At 41.9% G+C, this 11,938-nt stretch overlaps 1 protein-coding gene across 1 annotated transcript in view; it reads left to right on the forward strand.

Annotated features, from left to right (window-relative positions):
* Positions 1-11,573, forward strand: part of LOC308117669 (ras-specific guanine nucleotide-releasing factor RalGPS1-like) — a 28,592-nt gene extending 17,019 nt beyond the window's left edge. Inside the window, exons 8-20 of the mRNA XM_080476712.1 lie at positions 249-375; positions 1,831-1,968; positions 3,185-3,278; positions 4,546-4,613; positions 4,919-5,045; positions 6,970-7,121; positions 7,226-7,274; positions 8,188-8,268; positions 8,836-8,941; positions 9,021-9,113; positions 9,693-9,798; positions 9,902-9,993; positions 10,836-11,573. Of these exons, the coding sequence (XP_080332838.1) occupies positions 249-375; positions 1,831-1,968; positions 3,185-3,278; positions 4,546-4,613; positions 4,919-5,045; positions 6,970-7,121; positions 7,226-7,274; positions 8,188-8,268; positions 8,836-8,941; positions 9,021-9,113; positions 9,693-9,798; positions 9,902-9,993; positions 10,836-10,865 (1,263 nt within the window). The 3' untranslated portion in view covers positions 10,866-11,573. The remainder of the gene's footprint in view (positions 1-248; positions 376-1,830; positions 1,969-3,184; positions 3,279-4,545; positions 4,614-4,918; positions 5,046-6,969; positions 7,122-7,225; positions 7,275-8,187; positions 8,269-8,835; positions 8,942-9,020; positions 9,114-9,692; positions 9,799-9,901; positions 9,994-10,835) is intronic.
* The last annotated feature ends 365 nt before the right edge of the window (positions 11,574-11,938 follow it).

An 11,938-nucleotide genomic window follows, 5' to 3' on the forward strand; every position in this document is an offset into this window, starting at 1 on the left:
GCTTGAATAGTATCGGGCTTAAATACATCTCAGATTGTCTTGTAGGATATAAAACATCGATCGCTTAAGATGAGGATTCTTACTTGCCTTGTTTTAATGTATTTCTGTTGTTTCTTTGTAAAGCGCAGTGATGACTCATTAGTAATTTGGTTCCCGTAAGATATTTGGGATGATAAACTGCATTAGTCCTCTAAAGGCCTCAGAAAAAGGACAAATAAAGTGTGTGCTGCTGTGTCTTCTCTGTTCAGTTGATCAGTCGCAAAGACAAGGCCACATTTGAGAAGCTGAACTATCTCACGTCCAAAGAAGAGAACTACACCTGCATGAGGGAATACATTCGTTCGCTGAAGATGGTTCCCTGCATTCCTTACCTGGGTAAGTCCTCCCGTTCAACCTCCCTGACCAAAGGTTTAGATCTGAAAGTCAGTCGGGCCACATTTTTCCTTTCAAACTGAGTCATTATGGTGAAGACTGGCTGATGTAGGTTGAGGCGTCTCACTTGGACAAATACACAAAACCTTCCATTTATGCCCCCCGAAACACACCACAATGGCACCACCATTAAGTATTTTCCTATAGTTTTCCTTAACTGCCGTATTTACCGATGCAGGTATCATTTGCTTCAGACTTTGCGGCCCGTTTATGACTCATTCATTTCCTTTGCAGTGAGGTGTTCCTTGTCTTAGGACCAGAGGTTCTGCAACCGTTGCAACAAAAAGAACCATTTTTGCCACTTTCCATCAAATACAACTGATCCGGTGCAACAAAACATGTTTAACCCAATGAAAAAAAGAGGACGATAAAGTTTTCTATAGCTCCGCTATGCATAAAAAACCCTTTTTCTTACATTGCATTTATGAAGTGTTTGGGGTCTCAGGCCACATGTTTCTGAGGACAAAAGGAGTTCGGTCCATGTCCCCACACTCAAGCCTGTGAGCACATTGTGAAAACAATGGCGATGAATCAAAAACTACTACTTCCCAGCCGGACCACGCCCCTCGTGTTGGCAACCAATTGAGCAACTTCACACCTCTGAGTGTGAAAATCCACCTCCGATTCGAAAATGTATGATCCGGTTGGTGAAGGACCAGACAGCATGGAGGGAAATCCCGTGACATCACAACGGGTTCAAACTGGCAGGCGCTCCAGTTTCTCCTTGTTCGCCGGTGGGCAGCTGTTTAAGTATTGGGGTGGCAACTAGAAGAAAGAGCAGCTCTGATTGGATGTCTTGTCCATTCGTCCCGCCCTAACATTTTCATCTTTTTTTAATTCGTTGACTAACGTGCAGTGTTGGTCAAGTTACTTGGAACTCGTAAATTAGTTACCGATTACTGAATCCAGTTACTTTACTGATTATATTTCCAAAAGTAATAAGTTGCTTTAGTTCCTTTTTTTAAAAACATGATGCACAACCTGAATATGCAAAATTCTGAATACTGAATCAAATGAAACACTGTATTTTTATAAAACTTTAGTTCATTTCAAGCTTTTAACTTTATGCACATTGCATCAATTAAATGCGACGATCCATGAAGGAAATTGTTGAACATTTAAACCTATTTTCTGCACATTGCACCATATTTTAATGAAATAAAGCAAGTGTTTCTTCTGTTAACTTATATTTTTTTCATATTCCAGCAAACAAATTAAATTACTTTTTGTGTATGTGCTCCTTAACACAATTGAAATCAGCGTCTCTCCTGACTGTATATTAACATTTACATCTGTTCAGTGTGTTTTCACCCGTCCGGGAGGTTCAGGTTTTACCATGATGGAGGATTTCTTTAGGTTTCTTGGATTTCATTAAAGCTTTTCCATCGTTTTCTCCAGGGATCTACCTGTTGGACATGATTTACATCGACTCGGCCTATCCTGCGTCTGACAGTATCATCGAGACGGAGCAGCGGACCAATCAGATGAACAACCTCCTCAGGATCATCTCGGACCTCCAGATGTCGTGTAACTATGGTAAGACACGATGCCAACCCTTCACACGATCCACTTGGGGTGGCAGGAAGATCGTTATGCCACATTAAAACAAAACTAGGTTTTTTTTTTTAGACACAAAATCACTCTAAATGTGTGTAAATCTCAAGCAGTGAAGTGTTTATTGAAGGTGGCCTCGATGTTCCTTTGTCGTCCACGACTCGTTTGCATAATGAAGGGGGGGTCCTGGCGCTCACGGGAGGTGACGCGATGCACTCTGTCGACTCTGTCATGCCCTCGTGGCGTTGCTCACAGTGTCCACCAGTCAGTCGCCTCAAAGCACCGTGCAGTGTCTCCAAAGCTGCATCGGACTTAATTCCTGATGGACCGATTTGTTGCTGGCCGGCTCTTCACCAGAGGCACATCGCTGGATCTGAGGTGCTCCAGGCTGTGGTCTGACTAGATGGTTCTCCAGATTGAATGCCTCAGACCTTCAATGTTATCACTCTAAATTAAGCTTAATGCTTATTTTGCAATAATAATAATAGTTCATATAATGGTAATTCAGTGTTCCAAATTCATAGTTCAGAATATCTATATGAGATTGACTGGACTGATCAATTGTCCATTTTCTCTCCTTAAGAAGAGCTGTGCCCCGAAAAACTGAACTGGTGACTCTCATTATTTTAATCATTTGATAATAATACAGCACAAAACAAAATCAGTGGCCGATGCACCGCAAGAACCAAATCATCTTGACATCAAACTCCTGTAAGAGTCAACATTTATTTTATTGAGAACGTTCTACTTGGTGAGAGAGAAAGTCCATGAGGCAGATAAATAGCAATAACTTATGTTTTAATTCTCAATGTGGGGAAAAACAACTGGTCTAATTTTAAGATTCATGGATCTGATGTGTTTGCTATGTTGGCACACAGTGGTACAGCAGGTAATGGCCTTGCCTTATAGTAAGAAGCGACCTGCATTGACTCTGAGTCGGGCCTGAGAAAGCAGAAGCAACGGTGGAAAGGAAAAAAAACCTTTTTATAGGAAGAACCCTGCAGAACCAGGCAAAGAGGTGGAGACTTTCTGCTGGTTGGGGGGAGGAGATAGGAGGACAGACAGACAAGACAGATCCCTCGCTGCAGAAGCGTCGGGGTGGGACGGCACTTTTAATTTTACTTTCTTTAAAACAAGTGAGGTAAATGTTGTTTCCTCTGAACAGGTTGAAGTTAAAAGTATCTTCCTTTTCCATCAGATCACCTGGTGACGCTGCCACACGTACAGAAATATCTGCTGTCGGTTCGCTACATTGAGGAACTCCAGAAGTTTGTAGAGGATGACAACTTCAAGTAAGTTTTATTTATTTATTTTTATTATTATTATTTTTCCCCGGCTAGCTCAGTTGGTAGAGCATGAGACTCACAATCTCAGGGGTAGTGGGTTCATGTCCCACGCCGGGCGTCACTTTCCCGTGGGCTCACCACCTGCAGGAAGGTTCTGAATCGGTGCATTGTGATCTGGGTGACGGTGCTCAGACTGTCACCCCCGCGACCCGGAAACAGATAAGCGGAAGAAAATGAATGAATTATTGTTTGTTTTTTTTAACCATGACTTTTTCAAATTCATGCAATTTTAAGTCCATCGTGATGTTTGATGAGTCAACTTGTTTTGTCGCTCGTTTCCTAATTGCTGAGCCTCCAGGTTTCTCAGCGACAGAAAAGCTAAACTGACCAGAGAAGTTCAAACGTTGCAGGTTTTGCTGTCTGTAACGTTGGACTCCCTTTGGTGATGAGATGTTCTCTTGGTTTTGATTTATTAATTTTTTTTAGGGGCGTGGGGGGTGTTGTGTCTGTAAATCCCAGGCGATGGTTTCATAGCTAAAAGTTTTAAAGGCTGAGATACAGGGACAAACAGCCTTAAGAGATTAATAAAGTGTGATTCTTCTTCCTCTTCATAAAAGCTCTTAAATATTTATGGTTATTCTGGAGCTTCTGTTTGTACCATGCATGATATTTAGTCAAATTAAAAGTACTTCCACACTCCCATCTAGCTATCGCCCAATAATAACAACGCAGATGTTAAAATAATCAGTAAAGCCTGATCAAGCATATCCTGACCAAGCACTCACAAATTAATTGATTTGATGAATCATGGCCACTTTATCAAACAAAAAGCCTTTATTAGCTCACTAAATTCTGAATGTTGAGTCAAATAGAACATAATTTTGAACCATGGACAGTGATTCAGAGTGAATAATTCACATTGAACAAAGGAGAGAAGTTCTGCAGTGTTTTTGCCTCTTGCGTTGAAAGAATGTTATTTTTTTCCACATAACAAGTACTTTTGTTTTTTACAACCGAAATGACTTTTTGGTCTTCAAGTTCATTGAATTTCATGTTCTGAAGTTCCATAAATAAAATGGAAGAAAATGACAAGTCTATGCAGCCATTTCTGTCGTTTCCAGAGCTTTGCAACATCTGGCAAACAGGAAAACACCCAAAATTCAAAGCTACATTTTTGAGAAAATTGGCCACAACAAATCATCATCAGAGTTGAAAATGACTGAGCCGTTTACCGCAGAGAGCTGCTGTGTCTGAGAAACCGCTTGTGTTGCAGGCTTTCTTTGAAGATAGAACCTGGCAACAGTTCACCGCGCATCGCCTCCTCTAAAGAAGACCTCGCAGGTAAGAAGCGCCGGACAGAACTACTACTGCACACTGATGCAAGGGTCTTTTACAATATTCATTTCATTGACAAAACTCTCATCTTATTTTTCGTCACAATGTGTTTGGACCGAACAAGATGAAAACAGCATTAAAAACAAAAGCGTGGGCATGAAAACTAAGACGGAGATATTAAGCGGAGTGTCTTCCGCTTCATGTCAAAACTTTAATAAGAAAATCTCTGTAAAGCAGTTTAAATTATTTGTATTTACATTTCTCAACATCGCCAGTCCTTGAAGAAATGTGAGCTGTGGTCTGTGTTTCAGGCCTCTCTGAAGTATCGGCCTCTGTGAGATTGAACCGGCGGCCCACCTGCCCCGACGCCTCTGTGGGGGTGCACATCCCCACGCCCCCACCGTCTCACCACAGGAAGAGCCACAGCCTGGGGAACGAGTGAGTCGCCAAGATACTCCTGGGCGTCGTCCACTGGCGGCTTTGAAACGCGACGATTCAGCAAAAAAAAACACGGGGTCTTCAAAAACGGATTATTTCTGTTTATGGGGACACAAATCTGGATGAACTTAAACCAGGCGTCACCAACCTTTTTGAAACTGAGAGCTTCTTCGTTGGTATTGAGGTTTACGAAGGGCTACCGGTATAACAAGTATGCATTGTCTCAGTTTACCTTTAGTTATATATTATTAGTAATGATACTCATCTATGTGAAGACACTGATCACATTAATGATTTCTCACAATAATTATCAACAATGACTTAACGAGGTGGGAAACGGATGATATCAATATTCAGCACTTTATTTCTATTAATCTCAGCAAAAATCAAACGACGAAAAAAAAACTTCCATAGAAAAAATTTCCCATTTTCACTAGTCGACGGGTCGGGAACTTTCAACACTTTCAAAGGTTCCCAGATAACCTCTAAAATTTAATGGAATCTTCCATGGCCTAATATCTGTGGTGGAAAAACATCCGTGCAGTAGTTTTCACGTAATCTTGCTGACAGACAAACAAATATACACCCATGATTTTATTACTTGTTACTATCCTTGGTGGATGTAATAAACAAAAGTGCGTCTTTAAAATGAACCAAACATCTAAATAAATTAACCCACCAACAAGGACTTGAACCATCGTCTCTATGCACAGCAGGTGAGAGTCATAACCACTGTACTACACTGACTGTATGGGCGAAGCAGCTTCCTACATAGATTTTATTACCACGTCACTCAGTTCTACCTTTTCCTGGCGGTGAGCCAGCGGAGGCGGCTCCTTTCCAACCCAGAAGCTTCTAACCCCCCCGGAACTGACCAGCACCAGGGATCCAAACTTCATGTATTATAAACACATTTCAAATTATAAAATATTTAAAAAATATTGTCATTTTTAAATCTATATAAATGCAATTGTGATTTAAAAAAAAAAAAAAAAAAAAAGAATAGCAACGTAATAGAATAACATTTTAGACGCAGCTCATTTGTCATCTGTGCTATTTTTAGAACAGGCCTACAGGTGGATCATGTGGTCCTTGCCTGCAGGGACTGTGCCTTAAACTGTCCAGATTTCCTCTTCAAATTATTTAAAGGAGATGTTAAAACGTTTCAGCGGTGCACAGCCCTCTGAACATGAGGAATGGGTAGAAATCTCTGATGAAACAGAAGCAGGGATCTTAACAAAGAGGGTGGTTCAGGATTGAACTGAAGGTCATTGAAGGGGGGATATCAAGAAACTAACAACGGCTCTTATTCCTCCTCCGTCCGCCTCCTTTTGTCGCCAGCGTGTCACAGCAGCTCTAATCCAGCTGCTCACTGATGAACCACCGCACAAATAAAACTCGACTCCCACATTCAGCCGGCAATTAACATGACAGCGAAATTCAACTGGATTTAGAAATGCAACAAGCCACTTTTACAGAGAAAGCACACACACACACACACACACACACACACACACACACACACACACACACACACACACACACACACACACACACACACACACACACACACACAGTTGTTTTTTTCATTTCTCCCTCAAAGTCACAATGGGTGGAATACAATTAGGCGAACTCTCTCCAACCAGGCATGCTGTCATATTAAAGTCAGACTGTTTTAACTGGAAGCCCACAGCCTTGAAAAGGCTTTACCACAGACCAGTTAATGCTGCGACCAGGCATTCCTCTCTTTGTGAGGAGTGGAGGACAGGGCTTGTACTGTATGTGCTCATACCTCAAGATGAGCTCAGCCGGAACGAGCTTTACTTCTACCATTACCGCTTACGTACAAGCACACCAGGTTTTATCGCCATCAAATGACATTAAGAAGATTGAATTGGTTTCCCGTTGGTCTCTGCGTCCACAGTATGATGTGTCAGTACGGCATCTCGGAGAGCAGGAGTGCCACGTTCCCCATCGAGAAGGCCCGCCATCTCCTCGATGACAGCTTCTTGGAGTCTCAAAGTCCAGCTAGGAACGATCCGCACTGTACGTCCGTGTCCAATGGGCTGTCAGTAGGTATGTGTAATTATTTGTACTGTCGTCACGTCGTCCTGGAACTTAAATCATGTCATTTCTTCTCAATTTATTTGTCACCATATTTATTTATTTTGCTCTGCCAGGTAGCAGTGAAAGCTCATTTGGGGAAGAGCTGTCACCTGGAATGGAGAGGTGAGAATTACATTTCACTTCACTCTGAGCCACTGTTAACTAGAGAATAACCACGACAGTAAAGGCAATTATTCAACTATAGAGATATCAAAGTAGAATCAGTGACGGCTACATCTCAGCCTAAAGAGATGTTAGTATTCCACACTGTACTGTGTGAATCCTGAAAGAAAGTATATAACACCAACAGTATATATTTAGTCATTCATAACTCACCCTCCTCTTAAATAAATAAATGAATAAGGTGAATACGAAGCAAACACGTTTTGTAAAAGCACATTACTTTTCTAGTTCTGTCCATCTGCATGTGGTTACTTTCACTCAGGCAGGAAGAGTCTAGTTTGTACGGGTGAATCCTAACTCTGTGTAGTGTAACTGCTCATGAGGATGGAGAAACATATGATCGCTTTTAAACACATTTTTACCGTTGTAAGCCTTGGTGACACATTTATTTTTCAAAAGTGGAAAAAAAAGGGTACACTTTTAATGTAAATGCTGAAACTTAATATTTCTGTGACTTAAAAATAAGTGATTCAGCATTTAATTTATTTATGACATGTAATATTTGTTATCTGTTAGACAGTGCATCACTGGCTCACACAATGACTAATGTGTTGTTTTTGACTGTGCTCATGCAGTTTGTGAAGTATATTCCCTATAATAGCTTGTTTGTGTCTGTACCTGCAGCGTATTTAACATTTATGATATCAGTGTGTTTAAATGTTGCTGCCGTTCTGTGAATCAGAGACGGATTTGAAACCACTGTGACTTGACAGTCTCACATTTGTCTTGTTTTAACACTCTGGTCTTTTTGTGAGATACACTGCTCAGTCCCACCCCAGTCCCATGTGACCCCCCCCCCCCCCCCCCCCCCCCCCCTCCGACTGACTTTGATGTGATAATGTGTCACAAACAGAGGCCGTATGTATGCAACACTGGGCCCCAACTGGAGGGTTCCCCTCCGCAACTCCCCGCGGAGCCACAGTTATGTGTACAGGTACAGTGACGTGGCAGAGAACACATCTTTCATGTTGTGTCGTGTTGTTTGATGCGATCGTTCCATGTCACCCGCTCACGGCATGCCCCACATCATAACGCCTCTTAACCTCCCATGCCAGTTTATATTGTAACCAAAACAAACAATGTTAATGAAGATAGTTACAGCTAAACTTAGTACAAAGGTTCTCAGAGATTTTACATGAACGAATCCATTAAAATCAGAAAATGTTCAATTGATTGTCTACATACACTAACTGCTGACTGCAGGACTCGAAACAAACTTTGGTACTCAGCCAATTTGACTTCTGTCTTTTTCTGACCGAACCGATTCGTACACTGCCGTCATTGCAGTTCCTGTCTTCTACCGAATTGTGATCTCTATTATTTTGACTCGACGTGTTGGCAAACTTTCCAAATATCCTGACAAGAGAGAAACCTGCTACCAGATTTATACTGTCTCACCATCCTCACACTGTTTGGTATTAAGTTCACCAAGGTTTCTGTTCAGACAACACAACACAGTCACTCACCGCGTTTACTGTCCTTCGCTTTCTATTATCTTCAGCTTCTCTGCTGCCACCTCCTGCTACGAATGCAGCGAGGGAACCAGCGTGACCATTGAAGGACCTCTGAAAAGGAAAACTCTAATGAAAGAGGGGCGTAAGCCAAAGGTACCCCTGGACCTTTGTCTTCATCTCGTCTGGAGTATTGAATGCGCCTCTGACATTGCTGGTTTTCCTGTCTTGACAGCTGACTTCATGGACCAGGTTTTGGATTGCCCTGTCGGGATCAACTCTCACATTCTATGGGGCAAAAGCACTAAGAGCCTCTGAAAGGAAACACGTGAGTCTCATGCTTTTGGAATACAAGAGTGAAGCCTGAAGTTTCATTTCACTCTTGGAGTCGGTAATCCAAACAAATCGTCATAAATAAGGGACACCACAGTAATCACTTCACCAACATCTTTAATTGTGACGTGTTATAGAACAAATTTAGATTTATTTTCAGTCGATAGGTTTCTTACATTCTCCACACACACAGTTATTACCGTAGAATCACATTTTATGTTGAGCTTCTGGCGGCTCAGAGCTCCATCCGACATGGTCAGTGCTGACAATAGTGTGTAAAATGTTCATCTTTGAATTATTAGTTACTCACCTGCATAATGCACTCAGAGCTAAAGCACCACTTATTTGTATAAGCATGCTATTTACTGTGCCTTAGGAACTGAATCTGAAAAAATCGGGTGCTTTTACTTTAATAACAACAAAAATGAAGTCTAATGTTGTGAGTGCAAAGTGTCCAAAACTGCCTCAGCATGTGTGATTGAGCAGTTTGTCCACATTTTATCGGTTCACCTGAGAGTTTTGATTTCTTTCATGACCACAAGTCTGAATATTTGTACTTTTGTTTGCACCCCAGTACAAGTCAAACCCGTGTAAGAAGGTTTGCGTGACTGGATGGATGGTGGTGCTCCCAGACGACCCAGCAAGACCCAACATCTTCCATCTCAACGATCCAGAACACGGTCAGTTCCAGCCCTCCGTTATCGCTCGCTATGTTCTTCTCTTTTGGTCTCGGCGACACTGCAGAGGCTCCCGCAGATGTATAATGTGTGATTCAATCTGCAGGCAATGTTTACAAGTTCCAGACGGGGTCCAGGTTTTCGGCCATCATCTGGCACAAAAACCTGGAGGAAGCATGTAGAAGCAGTAGACCTCAGGTATGTTCTACTCTCATCGGTTTTGGCTCCGCACGTGTTCAACAACACTTTGTCCCAAAAACCAGATTATTTGCGTTCACTGCCTCGACAGTTAATTAAATTTTCCTTTTTATTGGCCATCGAAGTGAAAAAGAAACGGATTAATTATTCACCTTCCAGCTCTTGTGAGGGGACAGCACACACCAGGGGCTTCATACAGTGAAGCCTCAGGAATTGAAGAACCACATAAGTTCATCAGAACTCGTAAGAGACCAAACACTAAAAATAGAAAGCCTCCTCATCATACATTATACTCTTTTCTAGTTGGGATTGTGGGGAGCTGCGGCCAGTTTGAACCGGCAGTCGATGGAGGCTACCGTGGTCAATCAGACACACGTCTGAGGTCCGCAGCGGCCACTAGTATTTCATAAAGGACGTCTTCCAACGTAGGCCCTTGCTGCTCCACACTGACTAGATCCAAACGGGTAATCTTGTTACAGTGCGGCGACCAAGCTCACCACGATGCTTGGATAGATTCTCGTCACATTGGATTTGACCCTCCATATTTAAAATAGTTTTTTCTGAACTTGTTGCCCCGGTGTTTTATTCAAAAGGAAGAAGTTTCGGATCGGTCTTTCCGGAAAGCTACTTTCCTTTCCAGCGTCGTCTCAAAAAAAACCTCTTCACAATAAAACTCCATCACACATGGTCCATGTTACTATCCATCAAAGCAGGATGTCGATCTCTTCCTCACTGTTATGGCAGCGTTGTTGTGGGACTTTTTATCTACTTTTTAAAGGTTCAATGTTGAAAAGAGGCTAATGTTAATAAAAACCAACCATTTTGTTGCGTTCTCTCAACAGATGCCAGCAAACCTGATGTCGTTTGACTGAAAACCGACACAGCGGGACAATAACGTGCCAAACCATCTGTTCAGAGGGCAGAGACCAAATGATGACCACCAGAGAATTGTGATGGTACCTCCTGAAACGGTGCTGACACTGTGAACAAACTGTGACATTGAAGGCGTCACGATAACTTCAGCATGCTTTTTACGAGTGACTGTACGGTGGAGTGACCTTCGGTGAGGTTGGCTTCTTCTCCGAACTTTTGGGTGCATCGAATCACACCGATGGTGTTTGGTTCACTGCTGTAAACATGTGAGTGAGCACATGCATAGGATTTTGGCCCATATTGGGTTGCGCATAAATGTGTCAAATAAGTGTTAGTGCACAAATGATTGCCGTAGTGTTATCTGAAAGATCTTCAGTTTACAGACCAGTGTTGGACAGCCTTGAATTTTAATCTGAAATGCTGCTGGAACTGTGATCACAAAACAACATTGCTGTGAAAGAGTTAGTTTCTTTTGTATTTCAACGTAATGGACTGCACAACTCCAACTCAAGAACAATGGGAGCTGCAGAAAGGTCTGCTGTCAGGACTCAATCTCAGTCTCAAAGCTCAAAGCTTCATAATTAACCATCAGTCCTGTAATGGAAAAAAAAAAAAAAAGAAAAGATGAAGGGTCTGCATCACCGCTGCCACTTGAAAAAAATATATAATTTCACTTTGATCCAAGACAGAACAAATGAAGTGACCTCAAAATAAGAAAGTGAACTTGTCTGAGAGCAGACTAAGGGAAATTTCCATCCCTCATGTCTGTATATATACTGGAATTTGTGAAACTGCTTTTTTGTTGTTGTTGTTGTTGTTTTTTTACATTTGACCATCAAATGGAAAACGGTAGAATAGAATAACATCGATTCACCACCTGCTGGAAGAAGCTGTTCTTTTTGGGAAATCGTTGATGTCATGAAAGACAGAAGCAAAGGGAAGACAATCAGTTCTGTTAAATAATCTCCAATGGAGGATTCCTTATGGGATGTTCTTGGGAGTCGATCATTTAGTCGTTAGACCAATGCAATTGGTTTTGAGCTTAAGTACCCCTGAAGGATTGACACACAGA

Source organism: Lipophrys pholis (genome assembly GCF_963383615.2).
Source record: "Lipophrys pholis genome assembly, chromosome: 12".
Taxonomy (NCBI): domain Eukaryota; kingdom Metazoa; phylum Chordata; class Actinopteri; order Blenniiformes; family Blenniidae; genus Lipophrys; species Lipophrys pholis.